The sequence below is a fragment of the Helianthus annuus genome, chromosome 11 (assembly GCF_002127325.2).
Source record: "Helianthus annuus cultivar XRQ/B chromosome 11, HanXRQr2.0-SUNRISE, whole genome shotgun sequence".
NCBI lineage: Eukaryota > Viridiplantae > Streptophyta > Magnoliopsida > Asterales > Asteraceae > Helianthus > Helianthus annuus.
The window spans coordinates 183,359,224-183,383,313 of record NC_035443.2 but is presented as its reverse complement, the minus strand read 5'-3'; the positions used below and the strand labels follow the sequence as shown (position 1 = coordinate 183,383,313).

The 24,090-nt window shown below is 35.7% G+C and overlaps 1 protein-coding gene and 6 long non-coding RNA genes across 12 annotated transcripts; 6 read left to right on the top strand and 1 right to left on the bottom strand.

The window, feature by feature from the left end:
* Nucleotides 1–3,154: 3,154 nt before the first annotated feature.
* On the bottom strand, nucleotides 3,155–6,201 carry LOC110887470. Its single transcript, XR_002563332.1, has 2 exons — nucleotides 6,069–6,201; nucleotides 3,155–5,234 (listed from the first exon to the last, which is right to left on the bottom strand). It is a non-coding gene; the product is annotated as an uncharacterized LOC110887470 (long non-coding RNA).
* A 7,674-nt stretch (nucleotides 6,202–13,875) lies between these two features.
* LOC110887469 lies at nucleotides 13,876–15,638 on the top strand. Of its 2 annotated transcripts, XR_004873317.1 has the most exons (4): nucleotides 13,876–14,371; nucleotides 14,460–14,522; nucleotides 15,007–15,097; nucleotides 15,212–15,638. It is a non-coding gene; the product is annotated as an uncharacterized LOC110887469 (long non-coding RNA). The 2 variants fall into 2 exon arrangements; XR_004873318.1 differs by lacking the exons at nucleotides 15,007–15,097; nucleotides 15,212–15,638 and adding an exon at nucleotides 14,672–14,973.
* A 675-nt stretch (nucleotides 15,639–16,313) lies between these two features.
* LOC110887468 lies at nucleotides 16,314–16,997 on the top strand. Its single transcript, XR_002563330.2, has 3 exons — nucleotides 16,314–16,406; nucleotides 16,648–16,718; nucleotides 16,889–16,997. It is a non-coding gene; the product is annotated as an uncharacterized LOC110887468 (long non-coding RNA).
* Nucleotides 16,998–17,087: 90 nt separating this feature from the next.
* On the top strand, nucleotides 17,088–17,567 carry LOC110887467. The gene is made up of 2 exons (XR_002563329.2): nucleotides 17,088–17,157; nucleotides 17,255–17,567. It is a non-coding gene; the product is annotated as an uncharacterized LOC110887467 (long non-coding RNA).
* Nucleotides 17,568–17,654: 87 nt separating this feature from the next.
* Nucleotides 17,655–18,410, top strand: LOC118484319. Its single transcript, XR_004873316.1, has 2 exons — nucleotides 17,655–17,717; nucleotides 18,278–18,410. It is a non-coding gene; the product is annotated as an uncharacterized LOC118484319 (long non-coding RNA).
* Nucleotides 18,411–19,209: 799 nt separating this feature from the next.
* Nucleotides 19,210–21,545, top strand: LOC110891414 (coleoptile phototropism protein 1-like). Of its 5 annotated transcripts, none has more exons than XR_004873315.1 (7): nucleotides 19,210–19,243; nucleotides 19,368–19,721; nucleotides 19,807–19,890; nucleotides 19,975–20,536; nucleotides 20,787–20,824; nucleotides 20,910–20,979; nucleotides 21,078–21,545. XR_004873315.1 is itself a non-coding variant. In XM_022139107.2 (4 exons), the coding sequence occupies exons 1-3, from the start codon at nucleotides 19,682–19,684 to the stop codon at nucleotides 20,331–20,333; spliced, it is 483 nt and encodes a 160-aa protein (XP_021994799.1). In that variant the 5' UTR covers nucleotides 19,216–19,681; the 3' UTR covers nucleotides 20,334–20,536; nucleotides 21,078–21,545. The 5 variants fall into 5 exon arrangements, 1 of the variants encoding a protein (XP_021994799.1); XR_004873313.1 differs by having other exon boundaries at nucleotides 19,216–19,721; nucleotides 21,078–21,169; nucleotides 21,274–21,545; XR_004873312.1 differs by having other exon boundaries at nucleotides 19,216–19,721.
* A 202-nt stretch (nucleotides 21,546–21,747) lies between these two features.
* On the top strand, nucleotides 21,748–22,322 carry LOC110887466. Its single transcript, XR_004873311.1, has 2 exons — nucleotides 21,748–22,024; nucleotides 22,162–22,322. It is a non-coding gene; the product is annotated as an uncharacterized LOC110887466 (long non-coding RNA).
* Nucleotides 22,323–24,090: the final 1,768 nt, after the last annotated feature.

The following is a 24,090-nucleotide window of genomic DNA, read 5'->3' as shown; positions in this document are numbered from 1 at the left end:
ATTTAAGTGTGGGGGGGGGGAATGCTAAAACCTTGAAATTTTGCAAAATCCTAAAACAAGCCTTACACAAAACTCTATTGGAACCGCTAAACACCCCAAATTTTTTCAAAAACTTTTTCATTTTTTTTATTACTTGTCTTAGTTTAAGTTGGGAATAACAAGTTATAAAAGGGTTATATTTTTTTTTACAACCGATAGCGTCGTGATAAAAAGAACTAACATAAGAAAATTATGAAACGGTATAACAAGTCTAGTTAAAAATTCGATTATATATGCTTGGTCACATTAAAAACCCATTCCCACAAAAGTGAGTTTTGAGCCTTTATTGAGCATAAAAATATACATATTTAGATTAAATGCTCATTTTTCGTTTCTTGTGTGAATAGCCGCTCGGTCTTTACAAATCTAGAACTTGCCACGACGATACATTCCCGGTCCTTACCAACTTAAACCCAAGTAAGTAAATGATGGAGGCATTAGGACTAACTATTTTTCTTTCAAAACCATTATTTTTCATTTTTTTTTACCTACCCAAAATCCCCCTAGAAAAACCCCTTTGAGCCTAAACCTTTCATTTCATTACCCCCAAAACAATTTTTTTTTTACCCACCAAAAAAAAAAAAAAACCTTTTTCATTTTTTTTTCACCCTTATTTTAGTAACAAGCTCGGTTTTTCATAAACATACCCTTTACGTGACGAAAAAAAAAATGAATAATGAAGTCAAAAACAAACAAAAGCTACAAAAGCTTGTTTGGAGAAATACTTCAAAAATAAATGTCACTAGAAATAAGGTATTTTATGAAAACCGACACTTGTTACGATTTTCGCCCTTTTTACTAACCACTAACCAACTACCCACCTTTAAACCCAAGCCTTCACCCCAAAAGTCCTCTTGATATTTACAAAGGTAAAAAGTTAAAAAGGAGGAGGATTGATCGCTTGGCGAGCCTATGGAAAACGTAAGTCCGTGCCGCTCTCGAGCGATTCACTTAAATATACACCTTCGGCCGAGTGATTGAGTGATCTCCCGTGAGGTATGTGAACTTGTATATAAATGGAATTTTAAAAAAGGCATGTTATGCCCAAATAAGTAGTTTATCTTATGAAAAGTTCAAAATAAATCATGACGAATAGGATTGTAAATAAAACAAAAATAAAACCTATACAAACCTTGGATTCCCGACACTCTAGGACAAGCTAAGAAACTTCTCTTCTACCTATTCCATTTGGGAGTGTAAGCCACATTAAAAGAGTTTTGCTTTAGGACAAGCAAAAGTTCAAGTGTGGGGGTATTTGATGTGTGTAAAATGCAACATATAAAACACATCAATTAAGGCATAAAACTAACCCTTTTTAAGTACTAATGTTGGAAAAAGAGTGTTTTTGTCTTCCTTTTGTATTTTCAGGATGAAATGAGCTCAAAATCACAAAAGAAGCAAAAAAGACCACTAATTCTACCATAAATACAAGAAAAGGAACAAAAGTGGACTGCCCGGACCCTCAACGGCACCTCCCAAGACAAAGAGAAGAAAACAGAGTCTGAACACGCCCCGTGTCCAGCGAACACGGGGGCGTGCCCAGGAAGCAGCAGAAAAGACAAACCAGTAGAAGCTTCCATTGCTGGGCACGGGGCCGTGTCCAGCGAGCACGGGGGCGTGTTGAAAGTACAGCAGGCGCATTAATTGTAATTCGCAATTACAATTAATGAAGAGAGAGAGTGTCAGACGGGCACGGGGCCGTGTCCAGCGGACACGGGGCTGTGTCCAGCGTTCTGTCCAGCCTATAAATAAAGGAGCTTGGTTTCATTCTCTCTCATCCCTTGGCACACCACCTCTCTCACACTTCATCCACCACCCACCACCACCATAACACCATCATCCATCACCATCATCCATTGTCCATCGTAGAGTGTGTGAGTCGTCTCGGGATCCAAGATTGATCGTAAGAGTTCTTGTCAATCAAGGCCATGTTTGCCTAAGTCTCTTACATCACTTGGTGAAGACAAGTGTTTAGTATAATACTTTTTATTTTTAATCTTTTGCACTTTTTATTTGGTTTTGTATTAATGACTTTAATAACTAGTTACTTATGTTGAAGGTGATCTTTCCTTATCGTTTGTCCGTGGTGTCTTGGCATTATTTTACTGTCTATATAAAATAAAAGATTTTCACCATTCATATCTCCACGGTCTATATGGAGGTATGTTGGCTACCTGGTCGGGGGTTAAGGGAACAGTTTGGTAAGGGTCTTGCCCTTGTTCAGCGTTTAGAGGTCCTGCTTGGGACCTGGGTCAAATTTAGTAGGATCTCCTTCAATGCCCATAGGTATTGGATGGCGGGGATCCAAACTCTTTGACCCCCTCATAAGTTAACTACTATTAATACTATAACCCGGCTATTTAGGACTGTATCCCTGCTGACTCAGACTACTTAGCCGAGGGTAACGTCACCGCCAAAAGCGGGGCCTACCATAATTTGCATTAATAACTTAATTCATTATCTTTCAATAATCCGACCCTTTAGGATTGTATCCTTGCTGACTCAAACTACTGGGTTGAGGGTAACGTCGCCTTCAAAAGAGGGGCCTACTACAATAACTAAGATAATCTCTTAAACAAGTGCAAAAGTGCGAAAATAATCAAAGGTTATACTAATACACGTGTCGGATCCAAGTGATTCATCTTGTCTATCTGTTTTTATTTTTATTTTATTTTTCAGCATTTAGTTAGTTTTTATTTTTCTTAGTTTAAAACATTTTTTCTAACTTTTTGATTTGGTTAGACGTTGAGGATAAACCGGTATTAAAAGCTCTTGTGTCCTTGGACGACCTCGGTATCTTACCAACACTATACTACGTCCACGATGGGTGCACTTGCCCATATGTGTGTTTAGTGTTAGTGAATATCGTGTTTTATAAATTTAAAACTTGGTTAAAAGTGTAAAAAGGGCTTAATTATTTATTAAAAACATATACACACTGACACGCATCAGTAAGTATTATATAAGAAATGTTGATTCATTGATCTTCTCATAGTTTGACATATACTTCTAGGATCATCCTACCTGTCATTTGTGCTTATGTATAATTTTGTCATTATTATTTCGGGTAATATTAATGGTAGCCGGTGCCAGTAATGTAAGACCCGATCTTACGTAACGTAAATTTAATAAGTAATCTTGCATTTATAATTATAATGCAAATATCCATTCATACAAAATTATGGATAAAACTTCTTAAGTATTTGAAACGATCCATTACGTTAACATAGTTTGTTTTTATAAAAAAACTAAACAAAAGCGGAATTTTTGATCTTCTATTGTGTTCGGTTCGTCCATTATGCTTGATCTTCATCCGTAAGGTCCTAGCTATCACCTATACACCAATAACAACTCATATGTTAATTATAGGGTGCTTAGACATGGATTAGTAACCCAAATTTATCAAACAAACAAACAAAAATATATATATGAAACCCTCCGTAAGCTACGACATATATGTGGTAGCCTACGGGACCCTTAAACAACAAGAAGGCAGTCAACGTCTGCGGTAGCCTACGGAACTCAGCCGTAAACGGCTTGATTCTGCTGTCTTTTCTTTACCACCGTAGCCTACGGCAGTCGGCCGTAGGTTACGGTACATGCCTGCTGGTTCTTGTCTTTCCTATTTTGCCCTTTAACAAAAAAACTTACATATCTTTTTGTACACTTATCCGTTTTACCTCAAGTTTGTTCCAATGTGATCGTAAATTGATCACCCATATTATAGACTGAAAATCTGCCCTCCGGGATAATGAATTCTCACACTTCTTGATAGCGGCTTAAGATTAATTTATGCCATTATTTGACCCGTTACCATATTTAGCCATATTATCCACATTTCTATGATAAGGATTGATTCCTTACCTATTTTAACCCTCCTCCGGGTTTTCTAAACATGCGTTTACGCTCCCATTACGCGGTTTGCGTTTACGCATTTATTTTGACCCGTTTGAATACTTTGACCAAACAAAAACTTATTTTGACCCATATCTTAGTTTCACCATTCATAACCTGCACTCCCACTTTATGATCTTTATTTACCTATCATCACAACTTTAATTGTTATGGATTGTGATAGAAATCATTATGTTCCTATCCTACCCTCAAGTTTGACAATTTTACGAAATTGACCCTTTATGTAGCATTATGCCCAAATAGTTTAAATCTTCGATTGTATACTACCGGAAGGATTAACCAAATTATAAAACTCATATTCAAACTACCTTTAAAGGTCATTTGCCCGATTTGCTATTCGGGGGCGTTTTTGTCAAATTTTAGTTCTTTTAACTACAAAGGACATTTTATATACTTGTTTTGACCAAATGTACTCTTTTAACCCATATTCCATTTTAAATTAATTATGTCCCGAAGGACATAATATCTCAAATTCAAATCGCTAGATATACCTTAATTTAGGTACATCCAATTGTTCGACCATAACTCAATTAGCTCTCCACGGCCCTAAGACCTTATTGAGAGTTTGACCCATTACACATACCTGGCTCGGGTCAAAGCATTGACCCATTTTAATACCTCACCTTATTAGTTGCTAATTAATAGCAATGCAATCCCTTACGTTATTCGCCCCTGTGAGAATAAGACTCAACAAGCAAACATTAGTCGTTATTGTCAAATGGTGAATATATCACCATTTGACCCGTTTGGCCTAAACGATCAAACATTATATCTATATAGCAGAATGGTATTTATTTACCATTTCACTCATTTGTCCCATTACGGATTTTCACTATATGGTCGTATTTCTTAAAGTCCTTTCCTTACGCGTTTGACCCATCATGGCTTGCGCCATAGGGCTTCTTTTAAATACTTCAACCCTTATTCGTCAACACGTGACTAAATTACCATTTTACCCTTTTTTACCCATTATGGCTTACACCATAAAGTAACTTTTCAAAACTCATTGTTTATCCGTCAACACGTGACTAAATTACCATTTTATCCTTTTACCATCAAATATGGTTTCCTACCATTTTTATTTGTTCCGATCCGTATCGATTCGCATCGAAACGTCATATTTCAAGGATTCATTTCAAAGCTAAGTCGCTTGTCCTTAATCAAACACAAAAGTAGATGTACTATTTTCAAGATGTAAGCTTAACTTACCTTGCATTCCAATTATGCTTTTCTCCCATATTTGATCCGTTTGACCCGCTTCTTCCCAAGCTTCCACCTAGCTGTCAAGCGTCAAACTACCATTATCATTCGCAAGATGGTTAGATTAGTCATCATTTAACACAACTACCCCACCTTACGGACTTTATACCAAAATCACCATTTGATCCAATTATAGGTCATTTTGACTTTTAAAAGTCAACTGCCTATTAACTTATGCAAATCCACAAATAAGTTCAACAACTCCTTTAAGCATTTCATTAATTATCCGGTAGGCGTTATTCTTAGGCTACCATTTTAACTACATTCCTCAACCAAGCCCATGTAATTTGTTAACATCAATTAACATAGTCTCAATCATTGTATGCTAATCTATCAATATTATACAAGAACTTCAGTTGTTTCATCACTATGAAACAACTCATTGCATCATATATATGGAATTTACCCAAACATCAAACTTAGCCAAAGACTTTAAACATTCACATACACATGATGATTTCTAGCATCTATTAACATGAGTATAACATCTATCTCATCCGTGTTATACGAAACCCAATTCATTGTAAGCATGAACTTGAACTCAAACTCAAACTCATTGATTGTTCAAATATCTTCCTATTACTATCATTCATGATGATTATAAACATAGATATATCATCAACTCAATCATATTATCAAAACTCAATCATATTATCAAAACTCACTTCATAATCTACTTGTTAATCACTTACAAGTAACCTTACATCAAATATTTCATAGTTTCCTCATGTTTAACGAAATTAAGCATACAACTACACCTAATTTCATCTTTGGATCATAATCCAACAATCTAATTGCAAATATTCTACTTGTCTCAAATTATAACTTTCACCGATCTAGGTTTTTAAACATACCTTATTATCCCCTTGTCTAGGTGATCGTTAATATGCGTTCATGCACGAATTTGAGGTCCAATTTCCTCTTCAATTTGATGATTCTTGGGTGGACAAGGGTTTGCCCCTTGTTTGCTCTCCTGATGATCGACCTACACACACACACACTATCTGTATGTAGTGTTTTAATTTGTTTATGTTTTAAAACACAACTTTCCTTTTTAATAGCTTTGGTCCCTCAAGTTTAGTTTTGATTATATAAAGCTACAACTCATTGTTTTATTGCTTATTTACATGTTACTAACTAGGTTAGTTTGTTCCTAGTTATTTGTTTACGGGTTAACTTTTACCTCTAACGGTACTTTACCCGCTCTTTAATATTAACGTGGTTTGATTACCAAACCCGTTTTTTTCGGTGTTACAAGTAATCATCCTATCTCTCATTGTAACTTTTTTTCGCAACATTTCGTTATTGTGTTGGTGCAACCTGGGCAACATTTCGTTATTGTGTTGGTGCAACTTGGGCTAAGTGTATTGTGCTATATGTACTCTAGGCTCTAAAATTACCCAACTGAACTTGGGCAATTTTTGTTAAAAATTAAAATAATAAGCCCAATTTGATAAACCATGTTTACTTGTTCATAATGTCGAAAGGAAATCCAACTTGCACCACGACCCATTTGTCGGTTAAACAGAAATTTGACCGTTTTTGTCCATCCAACTACCTTTAATTTTTTTTGAATGGCTAACGAATCATCCAAATGGGTTACTGACGAAATTCACCACATTGGGATACACTCGTCTCTGAACTGGGGAAAACCCTCACCTATGGCAGAAGCCCGTGAACACTCGCTCAAAGGCACGACAGGGCGGTGAGGTAAAACCCATTCAATTCAAGAATCGAACTAGCCATCGCCGCCTACTCGCCTAGTCTCCCATCATCACCAGGTGCCGCTGAAAACTAATGGGGAGAAGCAGGAATTGAACTTGGGTCTCTTGGAAACCCAAATCTTTCCCTTACCACTCCACCACAAGCTCATTGGCAACTACCTTACATATTCATTTGCAATATTTTTCTGGGATTCAATTTAGTTCTCTTGTGTTGTGTTCTTTATTTCGGTACTGATTTGTCATCGATTCGGGTTCTGAATTATACCATAAGATGAATGTTGGTGTTCTTGTGTTGATTTTGTGATCTCAAGTGTGTAAAAACTCTTCGCAAAATTATGTCGGGGTAGTTACCTCGAAATAATTTACTAATTATTAGACCAACTTATCCAATTAAATGTTTATTATAATATCAAGGGACTATTTTAGAGGTGCTCATCCAAACTGGATGTCCTTTTCTAGAGATATCTCATCATTTTCTACAATGAATGATCATATGGCTATGTTGAACGTTCTCACATGTATAGTTGTTTCTTGCATGTTGCAGAAGAAGTTTGTGTAACGTTTCTAAAAGTTTTTATAAATGTTTTAACTTTTAAGTCTATACTAGTCCTGTAAAAACCTACTTATATATTCACTACGTATCCTTTAATCGTTTAGTTATGTTTTTTTATAGATAGTCCTGTAAAAACCTACTTATATATTCACTACATATCCTTTAATCATTTAATTAAGTTTATTTATATTCAGCTGATGAAGCTTAAAATCAAAGTTTGGGTCCTGCATGTCTAAAGCCCAACCTTGTTTGAGATTAAAGTTTTAGCCTTTAAGGCTAAATTGCACTTTTCGTCCTTAATGTTTCAGGGTTTCTGCAGACGCTGTCCTTTAAGTTTAAAAATTACACTCTATGTCCTTTATGTTTGCAACCTATAACGGGCGATGTCTTTTCTCATAAACCCAGTTATCTTTTAATGTTAAAATCCCTTGTCTCTCTCAACTTCAAATATGAGGGACCTTTTATGTAAAACCCAGTTCACTCTTCTTCTCTGTTTCAACAGATCGAAACCCTTCAAAATTACAACATCATCCAATCAACTAAAGTATAATACAACTGATCAAAATTACAACATCATCCAACAAACTTTCAAATTTTAATGGATTTTTGACAAACTTTGACTCAGATCTAAACCAATTCGTTGAAGAAAAGTTTACACCTGCAACTACAACTGAATTTTCTTCTTCTACAAACAGCAAGATATCAAATTCAGATCTGTAACAATGATACGTGTTTGTTGATGAATTCGAATTCAGATCTGGATTCAACAGTCAATTGTCGCAACAACAATCAGAACAATTTCAGTAAATTCGATTCAGATCTTGTATGAAACTTTCTTCATTTCTGTTACAGTTTCAAACGACACACCGGCGAGTTGAGAGGCACAGAAAATCCGGCCAAATCGAATTTCAATCTATGAACGGAGTCAACGGCGGACTGCCGCCGTACACCGCCGGCGTAGGACTGGTGGTTTCACGCGACGGAGTTCACTAAAGGAGTGGCGGAATTGATCGTTGAGTTGAATTCGGCAAAGGAAGCAGAGATGTGGTCAAACAGAGTATTCTGAGAGATGATTCTTTTGCAGAGATGTGGTCAAACAGACTATTTCCAAATCAAACCCAAAAGAGGGCAAATCGCGTGTAATACAGGGATTTGTCACAAGAAAAACGGGTTGAAACGACTCAAAGACGAAGACGAAGTTCCGGGTTCGCCGGAATTGGTAGTGCTTACCGGATTACCATCCAAGTAACGAGATACATGCTGAAACTTCGTTGTTAAGTTGTTATAAGATGGAGATGATGTTTATTGCGAAAGAAACGGACCGAAAAAGTGTAGAAATGGGGTTTCGGAGTTGCCGGAATCCGGCGAAATTGCCGACCGGATAAACGTAGAAGATGGCGGCTGATGCTTTTGTTTTATTTTTGAATGTTTCACTTTTTTACATAAAAGGTCCCCATTGTTTGAAGTTGAGAGAGACAAGGGGTTTTAACATAAAAAGTTAACTGGGTTTATGAAAAAGGACACCGCCCGTTATAGGTTGCAAACATAAAGGACATAGAGTGTAATTTTTAAACTTAAAGGACAGCGCCTGCAGAAACCCTGAAACATAAAGGACGAAAAGTGCAATTTAGCCTTAATTTAACGTGCATTTAGTTTCGCATTAACTTTTTTTTAACAAAATAGCATTGTTCCAAAAAAATCAATTACAAGTAAGTGACATGTGAACGGGCAATAACCTACCGAGGCATGGTGCGGTCTTGAGGGCAACCCGGTTTTACCCAGCTGTTACCCCAGCGAGTCTCTCGTGTGGGGGCGGTATGGTTTCCGGGCGAAGGTTAGTTTGCGCAACGGCAGGGGCCCGATCGAACATCGCGTCCGGAAGAGCGAGGCTGACGGGGGATTGTCATCGACATGAACCCGGTGACCAATAGGTCCTGTACATAGAAAGGCACCCTTCAAAAAAAAAATAAGTGACATGTGAACGGGCAATAAGCTACGTCGCAACCCATTAGACTACATGGTGTGGGCTCACGCCCCCTTCCACGTCAGCCATATAGCGCCCCTAGCACCATCCCAGAGGCACCAAAGGGTGGCGCCGTGCTTGGCTTCATTACCTCCAAACAGGCACGAGAGGAAGAAAATGGTGGGGCCACATGCAAAGGGCCAATCAGATTTGTTTTTTTTTCTAAAAAAAATTATTTTTTTATAAATGTATTGTTAAAGAAGACTTTATTTCATTGTTAAAGAAGACTTTATTTCACACCGTACAAGTTAACGATAAACCACTGCTTATGTGTCACTTACGTGGCACTGATATGGCTCACACCATATAGCCTTACAAAATTGTAAACTTTTTGAAAATTCATGGCCAAGAGAGGTAGGGCTGGCATATCGTGTCAACCCAACCTGTTAAGACTCGAACACGACAAGACACGAACCCAAAACAGGTAAACACGAACACGACACGAAATCTTATCGTGACAGATTTTTCAATCACGAACCTGATAATAAACAGGTTACACGAAACGACCTGTTAAGACAGGAAAATTTTACCAACTTATCATACAACCTGTTAAGACACAAACCACAACCTGTTAAGACATGAATACAACATGTTACTACATGTTTGAGATTTAGCCATTAACAAGTCTTAACATGTATTGTATAATGGTCTTAAGTCTTAACACGACCTGTTAAGACACGAACATGATAAGACACGAACACGAAATAGATAAACACGAATACGACATGAATTTTAACAAGTTTTATCGTGTCGAGCTGTTATAGACACGAAACCTATTAAGGTTAAACACGAAACATGTTAACTTCGTATAAGTTCGTGTCGTGTTATCGTATTCGTGTCAGAATTGTCAGCCCTAAAGAGAGGTGTTCGCAGATGATGAAGTCGTGGTGGTTTTCCGTGTTACCGACCTAACATCATCAGCAAACATAAATGGACAGAAAGTATGTATGGTGTGGTGAAACAAGTAACAAGTCTATGGAAAAAGAATAAAATCGTAATTTCAATCATTTATATGCTAAAATTTTCTTTTTAAATTAGAGGATCTGTAATTATAAGAGACATATATGGCCACATGGGCTTCTACCCTCAGTTCCATACATGGCTTCAACATGAATTGCACTTGTAACTTGTTATTTGTTTATTTCATGTGTCATCACTGAAACAACAACCTTTTTTTAGCATCAGATTTTTCATGATTTTTGTTTATCTTTTGCTGTAAAAATATGTCTGAAGTTGTTTAACTTTGCTATTTATTTTTCCTTTTGTGAATAATTTTACAAGTTTATAAGCTCAGACAACAGCATAAATGCACAGAATCAAAATATTACAAAGCCTGTGTTTACTTTAAGTGAGGCTTAGCTAAACAATGCATTTACTAGAATTCCATCCACTTGTACAAAATATTATGTTTAGGAGGGCTGACCCGTGATAAGGGGAAGAAACATTCAGTTAGATCAAATTGGAAAATAAAATACAAGTCATACCTTCCAAGAACTTGTAAACAAATATGTTTGTAACCTTCTTTTAATATTTAAAAATGTATATAAAACCAGGTATGTTGTTGCTATACTAAATTAAGCACAATCTTCATTTACCTATCGTCTAGCATAATGGTTTGGGATTCTCCTAAAGTCGCCATGCCATGGGTGGGCTTGTATGTTAGTGTAGCATCTTTCATATGCACCTTTGCAATGGCAGCCGATGTTGTCCAAGCAATTTGGCAACGGAAACTCTGGTTTCCAAACAAATTTTTCACTCTCAATGCTTCCACCATCACTCTTATTGCAATAGCAATGAAGCTACCGACGGATCTAACCACTAACAAATGTGAGGGAACCAAAGTTCCTATAGAACTGTGTGACCCTAAAGTTTATTTCGAGCCAGATGGTATTGATATTACAAAGATGAGCGGGATCAGTTTCTTGGTCACGATGTTAGCAAATTTTCTCCCTTCATTAGGACTTATGGGTGACAAAGAGCTTCTAATGAACATCGTGGCCTTGGGCATCCTTGTTATCACCGTTTTTGTAAATATTGTGATCCAAATGTTTACTGAGGTACTCTTCGTTTTTCCTGAAACAATTCCTGTACTTCTATTTACCTTTCTGTGGCCATTTTCGGTAGCTTTAACAGTTTCACCATCTAGAAAAAAAACTAGAACAGCGATACAGGGAATCACAACGACTAGTTTCAAGTCATCAAGAGAAAGTATTTTCATCTAAGGGACTAAAAAATTACGTTAAGAAGTATTGGATGATGACAGAAACTCGTAACCCACAATTTGTGATTGCTTACTCGCCGGTTTCTTCAGCTTTTGGGGTTATATGCTTATACCTTTCTTTTATTTCTGGTGTCGGATTGGTAGATCTTCTAAAGATCAATGAAATTAAAGTGTTTAATATTTCAGATTATAAGTGGTCACTCAAGATTATTTTTATTGTACAATCAATTGGGGTCGTAGTAGGTAGTGTTGCACCAGTTTTTAGATGTTTCACAGCTATTGGTCATTACAATCTCTCTAAGGAATGGAGCAAGAATCATTTAAACGTCTTCCGAGTCGAAAAAATTTGGATCCAAAGGCTTCAGCAATGGAAATGTAACTATATTCATTCACATATTCCAGGTCGTCGTTGCAAAATAGTGTTTCATTGCGTAAAAAACACATTCTTGAACTTTTGTATAGCACTTCATATTCTGGTTTTGGTTATATGCAAAACAATATGTCTTCTCCCACGAACTTCTTTGATCTTACTCTCGTATTGTTGCTATTTTTGTGCATCACTATTAAAAAGGTTTACAAGGGTATCAAACATGCCTAATAGTGGTGTGACCTCAGAAACAGAAGAATATGCCATGTATGTTGTACAAATTGACGAGGCGGAGAAACTTTCAAACAGAATATTAAGAAATACTTTGCATTATATAACTAATTTCCTTGTCGCGTCTGAAGAGAAAGTGCCACGTAATCTTACGATGCTTCTAGAGAAATCGACGGGATTCACTGGAGTTACAGAGTTCAACAATGATCGGGTTCAAGCTTTATATCCAGAAGAAATTTACAATTGTTGGAGCCTTGTAGTAGTAACATTGGCATCAACTGCCATTGCACTTCCTAACATTTCAAATGTTCGCTTGAAGGGTTTACTTGCCAGCATAAGTGAAGGCCTCTTAATTGTAAGACATATCGAAGAATGCCTCAATACAGATGGTGACATGGTAAAATCTAGCAAAGCAGCAAGACGGGTATGGACAGAAGTTGAAATATATCGCTCGTGGCTAAAAATTGATCTTCAAAAGAAGGCTCACAAAGGAAAAACATCAAAGGAGATTCTTAAATGGTTGGGTGATGAAGCAGAAAACATTGTGAAAGAGTTTATGAGTGGTAGAAGTTCAAGCATAGATGAATCTCCTTATAAGTTCATACTTGCAAGTACCATGTATAGAATTAGTCGGACCATATTGTTGCGCTGTGATGAACAAGATTAGTGGCTAGAAGATGAAGAACTTTTCGAATGGATATCAACAATAATTGCAGATGTACTGTTCGCTTGCTTTACCAACTTACCGTGTGTGAGAGAAATAAAGTGTCATCACCAAGAAATAAAGAAAAGGGGAGACAACATCCGAAATGCAGCCCAACTTCTTGGTAAATCCAAAAATATCCTCAAGGTACTTAAAGCACGCGAACTTCCTAACATAGATCTTGACTCAAGGGCTTACATCGATAAGTGGCGTGCACTACCCAAGAGACTGATACTTGATGATGGTGCTCCCCAGGCTAGGACTCACCTGGATTCATCAAGTTTTAACGAACCACCCATAGTAAGTATTATGTAACAAGTGTTGATAGAACAATGTTCTCATGATTTGACGTGTATGTAGAATAATCCAACTTGTGATTTATGTTTATGTATAATATCTCTTTATTATTGTTATTTATGATAATCTACCATATCAGTCAATAAACCTGTATCATAATAACTTTTTCGCAAAATTACGGTGTGGTGTTGGTATGATTAGGAGTCGATTCCAATGACTTGTATATCAATATTAACCTTGCGAAAAAAAATTAATGTCCAAACGTTAATAAAAATAAGCCTAGTCGGCTAGTTTCTATTTTGGTAATCTGACTAGTCAAATGATTGTTTTGGTAACTTTCCCAATTTTAAACCCACATAAAAAAATATTAAAATGGTATAATATATATAAAAATAATTGTGTAAGAGAGGCATGGAGTGGGGGTGCACAAGCACAAAAAAAGATCCGCATCTATATCTATTATCTATATTAAAACAAAACACTTTGGTGCCACTTGGCATTTGCTTAGGTTGCTTGATGACACATGGCATCTCATCCCCTCCTCTTTTTTTCCTTTGAGCGGCAAATTATTTCTTCTTCCTACGCTCTTTATGTTTTTGAAACCGCCAGAATTTTAGAAACTAATCAATTCTCTCAATCAATTGAAATCATTATCCACCCAAACCCTAAATCATTCTTTCAACGGTTTCTCTTCAAATCTTCAGAAACCCTAATACATTATTTCCTAAATGGTATGGGATGAATACTCTCAAGTTTAATGTCTATCAACGTGAATAAAAGATTGTTGCTTCAAACACAGGTTTTTTTGAGTATGTTTCTTCAACCCTAGATCAGATTTCATTCCTCATTCAGCCCGCTCACTCATGTCGTTTATTCTCTCTGCGAAAATGTAGAACCGCCATCGGTTACGTCCCTAATCGGACTCGAACGCCAAATAATCGCCTTTTTCAGCCTAATTGGACTCCAGCCGTCGTCCGCCGCTGGCCGCCGTCGTTGTTATACATTTGCAGTTGCCGCTTAGCGGCTCCATCTTTATAGGTTTGGCTTTTTTTTTACATTTTTATTACATTTTACTTTCATACCATTCTTATTGGCTAACATTGAAGCCTAATTGCTAACATCGCAGGTGAAATACGGAACTTTTGTTTTGGAGATCAAAGGCTCAGTACCATTTTTTTGCACTTGGAAGGTATGACGGTGCCTTTTTTAGTTATTTTGCACTTAAAAAGCATCACTTTCACTTAGAACTGCACATATCAGTATGCCATCTTTAAATAACAAATATGTTTTTCATCATTTTCACTTGAGTCTTTACACGTCTGAAATTGTTATTCTCAGAAGAGCCAAATGGTTGCGAAGGGGCCTGGATGTGGTATTATATTGATGAATCTGCTTACATTGATGTTCATGAAGTAATTGTGCCCCAAATGATACAAAAAATTGTTTGTTAATATCTTACAAGTAGCTTAGAAGGCTGAATTGATTGCTGGATTTCTATAAAAGGTTGCTCTAAAGAGTGGCTTGCAGGATAATAAATTAAAGGAGATAGTTATGATAATATGGATCATTACTAAAGCATCATTTTATCTGATTAATGTGTGAGATTAAGTTATTGTTTTAATAGATAAAATAAATAAATTGTTTGTTAATATCTTACAAGTAGTAGTAAACAGTAATGCCAGGGCATCTGATTTTACAAGGATAATATCAACATTGTAGATTTGTGAGGATGGCGCCAAGACCATGTCTACACGTGAAAGGAAGGTTGCCAAATACTACTTGAATGATCTACACATTAACTTTGTTCAATCAACAAGTTTATGAGGATGGTAGTTAAAAATTTTGCATCTGATGTTTATATATTTTGCATGATGACAGGTATTTAATGAAATTCGCAGGCAACCTTCATAACTTCCAATGCCAATGCTCTGACTACCCGCACCTATGTCTGTTGTAGATATATTTCTCCTTAATAATCACAAGAAGATGAATGCTTATAAAAGTCCAATGGTACTCAGGGTCGTTCTGATGTTGCTTCTATTGTTGATGTATGTTCTATAATAGGGATAAGCATTTGGTCCCGGGTACTGGTACCGAACCGAACCGGTATATTCGGTACCGGTACTGGTACCCATTTTCTCCATTTTTCGGTACTGGTACCGGTACGTACGGGTAACACACTGGTAAATACCGGTACCGTACCGGTACCGGTACTGAACCGGTGTATTCGGTACCGTTACTGATACCACTTTTCTCCGTTTTTGATACCGGTATTTTCGGTACCGAACGGGTACCATGCTCATCCCTATCCGTAAGCATGATATATTCTTTGTTTAATTGTACCAATAAAAATATAATCATTTTACACTTTTGGTTGGGTAGTGTTTAGGTTGTAAGCTCGAGGAAATGGTCATTTTTGTAATGTTTATACTATACAATTCATGCGCATGTTATATCGATCTGTCAACACAATTTTGACAAAATAGGTTAATGGTTTTTGGAAAACGCCCATCATAATTTATCTAATCTGTTATTTTGTGGCTCATTCTCCTACTTGAGATTGTAGAAACATTGAGATTTACTAAAAGTAAGTTTAGTGCAACAAGTTGGTTCTTGGAATTTTGATGCAACTTAAATAATTTTTTATTAATTTGTGTCTTGAAATATTAATGCAAGTTTAAATGATTTTCTTGATTAATTTGTGTTCACTTTTTCAGTTTGGTGAACTTGGGTACACCTTCTTGTAATCCTCACAATGATCCTTTAATATTTGGTAGGGGTTATCTTCGTCAAATGGGTTTTGGATAGATCATGACTTAAGTTTCATTATGTATGAATCCATGTTTGGGACTTGATAATTAAATACTACATTACTCAATAATCTAAATGTATTCCTTCACATGATATGTTTTCGAATTTGCTACTTACTTCTGTTATAATAAATATTTACAAATTTTAGAATTATATCATTTTTCGTATGCAACCCGTGTATGGTGACATATAGCTGCCGTTCTGGTCAGTTTTTGGCTGAAGCCGTGAACACATTTCGCTTAACTGATCGTGCCTTGACCAGGTGAGCGGTTTAATATGTTTGATTTTTAAAATTTTGAAAAATATGTTGTGTCATAAGTTAAATAGTTCTGGTATAATATGAAAAATTTTAAAAGAGCAAAAAGCAATGAGTATCATGTTTTTAATTTAAACGTAAGTATTTTACATAGATCTCTACTCTTTGTTGTAAATTTGTAATTTTAGTGTATTAACATGCAAAAAAAAAGTAAAATAAATAAAAACTTTTGGACTAAACATGGCAGGTTCATGTGCGGACACAAGTGAGAAAAATGCAATATTTAACTATAGGAGGAAGTATCTACCCACTCAGCAGGTAATGCAAGTATATTTAACATGACCTGTTTAATTACTCGCGTCGAAAAACTTAACCCTAACCCATGACCCACATTACCAGTCTTGATGTGTCAAATGGGTTTGTAGGTACCTTCTTTGCCATCTTACAGTTACTGATGTTTAATACCTTATGTTTGTAATATCACATAGTGAATGCCAACAACAAATATGTGAGATTCTGAGAGCAACTCCTGAAGCTTCATCTGCGGATGCTGCTGTTCAAACTGCTACACTTGCAAACAAGATTCCTTCAAAAGACAAGAGGCAAGCTACTATTGGTTAATCTTCCTTTGTAAATACTATGAGAGTATTAAATAATATATATTCTCATTTGTGGTTGCAGGGACAAGTCCGAAGATGGTCGTGCATTTGTCGTGCATTTGCCGTTCACTTCACTGATGCTACAGTTTCTAGCCAGGGTACGCACGAGTTACGACTTCCCTTTTCCTTAATAGTTTCTAATTTACTAAATTTCCCTGAATTTATCTTTTGTTTGATTGTTTTAACTAACGTCAGGTGTTGATTTGATTCATCAAGGATGAAATAAGAAAGGTCAAAGTGTCAAAAGGGGAGTTCAAAATTCATGCAATCTACAGATCCCGTCCAGGTTTTGTACTCCCTAAGTTATATTTATTTATTTCAATTTAGTTGGTCGATTTAGTCTCACCATTTCATGTTCATCTCATTGATTGGACAATATCTATTCATTGATTTCATAACTTACAGTCTCACATACTTGCATTTGTTATAGTCAAGTGATGTTCTACCAATTGTATGGATATCAACTGTTTCCTATTCTCTTTGTTTTAGTGTTGGTTTGAGTTTGCTACATACAGAGTGTATGTCAGATTGATAACAAGGTTTTCTTTTTACTATTAATTTTATGGATATAAATTGTTTATTATCATAGCATTGCCTCTGTTGATGAACCATGACATTGCAAAGGCGATTAACAATAACACAAAAGGGTGACCTATAGGTTTGTTTAAGCTTTCAGAACATAAATATCTCAAAGTTTAGATTATTTTAAAGTAAACTGCCAACATGGTCCTTGAGGTTTGGTCACTTTTGCCACTTTAGTACAAAACTCAAACCTTTTGAATTTGGGTCCCTGTGGTTTCAATTTTGTTGCCATTTTCATCCAAAAGCAAAATCTGTTCATATTTTTAAGTTAACATCCAGCTTTTTTGTTCTTTTCCTCCCTTTTAATGAAGGGCAAAATTGTTAGATTTTTTTTTAATTTGTTATAATAAAACGTTAAAAGACCATTTTGCCCTTCGTTAAAAAGGAGGAAAAAGACAGAAAAGTTGAATGTTAACTTAAAAAACTGGCCAAATTTTAATTTTGGATGAAAATGACGACAACATTGAAACCACGGGACCCAGATTCAAAAGGTTTCAGTTTTGGACTAAAGTGACCAAACCTCGGGAACCATTTTGGCAGTTTACTCTTACTTTTATAAAATTGGAATTTAACATAATATATATATATATATATATATATATATATATATATATATATATATATATATATGATAAGGCTTTAAGCTGGATGATGTGATAATGGGAATCTGGACTGCGAATTTACAAAAGAATTGTTTAGAAGTATGATATGAAAAAGAACAAGTGTATAATGAAACAGATGGGTATGTAGTTGCACACTATCAAGGACCTCGATAAATGTTGTGTACATGGCAAAAGCTTCAAGTAGATAACCAAGCTTTTTGTTGTGGGAACTAATAGATTCTTAATAATAATACGAGTGTTGTGTTGTATCATTTGTAACTAGATAGGTACTTCGACCGATTATGCATACTATTACACTTGAATTTGTTTTCAAAATAATACCAAGTGCACACATGGGTTGCTGTTGGTTCAATTAATCACATGTCCTCATTCTGACCATATAAAATTCAAACAATATGATGAACAGATGAAGTAGTCGTGTTGTGCACCGATTCGAATCTATTCAACCGGTGTGTAACCTTATTAGTTTTAAAACTAAAATCAAAGTACAAAAATAAAAAAGTTATAAAAATACATAATTCATCTTTGGGATAAATTTTTTGACAATGAATAAAGTGAAAACTAACCCTACAAGATGGGTGAGTCAGATGGGCTGGTGGTCTTAATGGGTGCTGAGCAAAATTAGTTTGGGGCAGTTTTGACTGTAATGGATAAAGCAAGTCCTTTCAAGGAAAAAAAATCTCAAAATAGGTCACCGAATATATTTATACGGCGGCAAGTAATGACGTGTGAAGGTTAACAAATATTTTTGTAGGATTATTGATGTGTTATATCGTTGTAACCATGTCTAAACACCTTGACCCATACTAAAAGTGACATGTTTTGACCCGTTACTGGCTTACCCATTTGACTTTTGACCCAACTTGCTACCTTTAGTTTTACCAGTTTGACATGTTAAAAAAAATGGTAGCATGGAGCTCACTTACTATATAAACATTTGTGATTAATCCTGGGGATAGAGTCGAAGGAACGGATTGTGGTATGCTTTTTGGTATTTCGGGATCTCATTTAGTTTCTAATTCATGAGATTAGTGGTCTTGGCTTCTTGATGATTCGGGTACGTTTTTGGTCCGCATCTTAAAATAATGATTTGTACTAAAAAGGTTTGGGCAGCCGGGTAATGCTATTCATTGGAACAAATGGGTTCCTATGAAAGTGGGCATTTTGTCATGGAGGGAAAAGGCTTCCAAGGAGGTGTGCTTTAGCATGTCGAAACGTTAATCTGGCTTCCACGATCTGCCCTGTGTGTAGTGAAGCATCGGAGATGGCTGAGTTTATCTATATAACTATATAAAGCCCTGTGTGGAAGTGGCGGCTCGGTTGTCAAGGTTGTTGTGTTGGATAGTGGTGGTGTCAGTGGAGGTTGGTTGTGGTGGTGGTGGTGAAGGCAACAACAGTGGATTGAACACTGGCGACGATGGCAAAAAAGGGTTCTGGCGGGTATTTTGGTTACCAGGGTAAGAACACTTCGTCTTTCCTCTCCTCTGATCTTGCTTGATTTCATCATGAATTTAAGTTTAACAGATATTTTTGGTGCTCTAGAAATTTGGCACGATCTGATCTTGATTTTTAGACCGAAATCGAAGCTACACGCCCTCTGGAATCACACTGTTAGCCATAAAACCAGTGAGTTGTTTCCTTTAAATCATTATATTTACGATTTAAATTTCAAAGTAAATATTATGTTTTTGATTGATGGTTACCTTGCAGAAGTTGCAAGTGATCGGAACCTCACACACACTGTTTTCACAGTGTTATCACGGTCAATCCCTGATGCTGCTAGACCGGTACATGATGCAATCTATGGCGCTGTTGACGTTTACTTGAAAGAACACCCGACGTTAACGGAAGTCGAAAGGAAGAAAGTTTGTGAGTTAATTGATGTGAAAAAGTTGTCAGCAGACGCGTCCATACACGCTGCACAGAACGATCGGCTTCTGCTGCGAATGGTGGTGCAGATCCTGTTTCACGAGCAGGTTCGAGCCACTACTGTGATCAAAGAGGCAGCACGTGGCAACCGGGCGCTGGAACAAGACTGGGAGATTAAAATGCCGCTGCGTTCTAAGTAGCTAAGAACACCTTCACGGATGAGGTTTACGGATGGGGATGTGAAGGAGGTGTCGAGTGGTGGTAGCATGCGGTTGCTGCCATCGAGTTCACGGAGGTTTTTGGATAGGTTTTGGGTGGTGGGGATGGGTCAGCGGCACGGAGAGACCCGGACGTCTGGTAGTTCGCAATCTAAGTTTTCGAGTTCATCGTCAAGGAAACAGAGGTATTCGATTTCTTAAACGGCATATTATGTTTCTGGGGCTAGGTTTAGTTTGTTTTAAAACAAATGTGTTTGAGTAGATGTATAAAAAGCATGAGGTGATTTAGGTGTAGGAAGATCTTAACATGCCTTTTCTTTTTGTATTTTAATAATTCAGTTCTATTTGTATATTTTCATAGCATGCTTATGAGTTGATTACATGAATTGTTTGGTGATGTTTTTAAATCCTTATTGCTTTAATTTCAATTTGTAGAAACAATAATTTTCTGGATATGGAGGGTGATACATAGAGTAATGGTTCTATCTCATTATGTTTGAACATCTGAAAAATATCGATGTGAATTGACGATCGTGTATTATAATGTCGGAATGATAGGTCTTCGCAAAAGAGTGGATAATCTTAAGAATTTATAAAGGGGGTTGATACTGATGATGGCTTTGACTTTGTATGTCTTACATATCCAGATGACCACATCCCACAGGTCTCTTAGTTAAATATATATTTCAATATTATTATTCATTATCTTTTTTTTTGTTTGCACAGATTAGGAGAACGCTTGAGGAGCACTTTGGGCAATGCGAAGAGATTTCAAGCATGTCTATTCTTAAAGATGTTGAATTTGGTAGTTCTAAAGGGTAGGCTTTTTATTCTCCTCCGCAAGCGTGCGTTCATCGCCGGCATGCACTAATACATCAACCACAACAATTATTCTGGCGAGAATATTTTCTTGTGACTATAGGTTTGGGATGTAGCAACTGGTACAAAGGAATACACTTTTGAAGGTGATAATAATGCTCCCGTTTATTCCGTATACCCTCACTTCAAGGAAAACATTCAGGTAAACTGGTCGGATGAGTGGAGCGGGGTCAAGCGGATTGGAAGTCGCCTAAAGTGTGAAACTGTATAAAATCAAGTTTAGAGGGATTTGAATAATTTTCTGTTTGTTTCGTCCAATGTATGCGTTTGTACAGAATATTACAGTTCAAAGTAAATAATATGGTTTTGGTTGAATTCCGCGTATCATCATGTATCTCGAGATATTACATTATTTGTCTCATTGTAGTTTACTAATTTATTATTACTTCAACGGTTATTTAATTCAAACGATTACTTCAATAAATTAAACTTATTCATTTGTGTTTTAGTCCACCCGCGAACCTCGCGGGTTCTTAAACTAGTATATATATAAATGAGATGGATTTGGGCTAGGTGGCATTTGTATTTGGCCATCTTGGCTGATGTGGCAACTTGGTTTAGGAGGGAAATCACACAAATTCACAATGGACACGGGATCCAGAAAGCATCGGGTCGGACTTTTGGATTTGGATCAATCATGATGGATCCTTTATATATGTCTTTTTTTCTAATTCTTCTTCCATACTCTTCAACAATCTTCACAACCCTAAAACCAAACCCTAGATCAACTCAACCTTTCTGGACGTCACAGCGATTTCTCATCTCTCTAATCAGATCTTCTTCCGCTATTGAAGGTATGTGGTTTTACCCTTCAATCTATTTTTCTTAGCCGTAGATTTTAATTTTATTCTTTTGATTTCTCTTTCTGATGTTATTTTGTTTCTTCACATATAATCTACCTCACATCTTTGTCGTTGTTGTTCCATAACAGATTCATGTTAGCAAGAAGTATTTTGATGATAAGCACCGAAAAAATTCTACCTGCACGTCTATTATATATGTAGTACTACAGATTCGATTCTGGCATAAATGTCCGATTGATGTTAACTTTTTTTGTATTCTTATTAATTTTATGGAAATTGGTTGATTAGATCCATGATGACTGAAAGTTAATTTTAGTGTAAAATGTTTGAAAATGTTTTAGTTTTTGGATTGCACGCAAGGTGTTTGATGAAATGCTTGAATGGGATAACGGGTTTTTTTTCATAATTTATGAGTTTATATTGATGGTTCTCTATGTTTGTGGTGATTTAGTAGAGTTTTTGATGCACTTTTTATAGATGAATTCATGTCTGTTTTGCTTAGATCTAAAAGATTTTATATTGAAGCGTCACATTGAGTTTCAGAGACATGGCTTCTGGGTTGGTTTTGCTTAGATCTGATCTAATGTTGTTCCGGTATATTGAAGTTCTTCAGTTTTAGACAATATTTAAGTTTTCTGAAAAAATTTATTATTTTGGCGGAAAACTGATAATTTGAATCCTGATATGTAGTAGTTTTTCGTGATTTTTTGATTTTTTTTGTTGTAATTGTTGTAAATGATTGTTTTTATAAAGATTGTTTCGATTGCTAAAAACCATTTGTTTTCTCATTTCTGTAGATCCGATAAAAGAAATTAAAGGTGTTTTGTTTTTTATGTTATTCGATTGTATTATACAAAGTTGTTTTTATGAATATTGTTGTGATTGCTAAAAATCATTTTTTGTCTGATTTCTGTAGATCTTATCAAAGAAATTAAAGGTATGTTTTTATTTATGTTGTTCGATTGTATATAAAGTTCATTTTATAAAGATTCTTTTGATTTCTAATAACGTTTTCTTTGTTCTGATTTCAGTAGATCCGATCAAACTTTATCTTTTTCTTTCTTTGGATTTCTAATAATCTTTGTTCTGATTTGTAATAACTTTTTCTTTGTTCTGATTTCTGTAGATCTGATTTCGGACTCCGATAATTCGTCAATCAAAAGAGGTTAGTTAAGTGTTATAGTTATTTTATCTTTTTTAAGTATGTAATATGTAATTTTATCCTTTATGTTCATTATTTTTTTACCTATTAATATATGTTCTGAATGATTTATGGTTTGTATTTTCTCATGGTGAACCCTCAATCTTTTTTGAAATTCGGACTCGGATTGTTAGTCTACCAAAATAAGTTATGTTGTTCTGAATTTTGTAGATCCGATCATAAAATTGAAGGTATGTTGTTTTAGTTTGTTGTTTATCTACCGTGCATCTTTAATCTAAGCGATTGAACATTTATATTTTTTTTGCAAACAATATCAAGATCAGAGGTTTTGTTATCATCATCTACATTCTCTGATTTATGTAGTGTCTATGAACGTTAATCATGTCTTGGACATTTATCAAACTTACTTATTTTTGTTTATTTTGATTTTCATGTGAATCCCTAAGTCTTGGATAACAATCGGACTCCGATCATTCAACAAGCAACAGAGGTTAGTTGAATGTTATAGTTGTTTTATCTTTTTTAACTTTGTAATGTTTGATTTTATCATTTATGTTCGGTGTTTTTTTTTTCAAAAATTAATAATATATGTTCTGAATGATTTATGGTTTGTTTTTCTCATGTTGAACCCTCAATATTTCGTGACAATCGAACTCGGACAGTTCGTCGACCAAAACAGGTTAGTTCAATTTTCTTGGTGTTGTTTGTTTTTTGATATCTATAGTCTTTGGTTTTAAATTTTGTCTTTATGCTATATTTTGAGAGTTTATGTGATTATCTTTTGAAGTTCATATGGTTTGTTTTGTCAGTTATATTTTTTTGCTATTTAGTTATGTTGTTAATTATTTAAGGATACTTTAATTTCTTTTAAAATTGTTTTTGTTTCTATAAACAG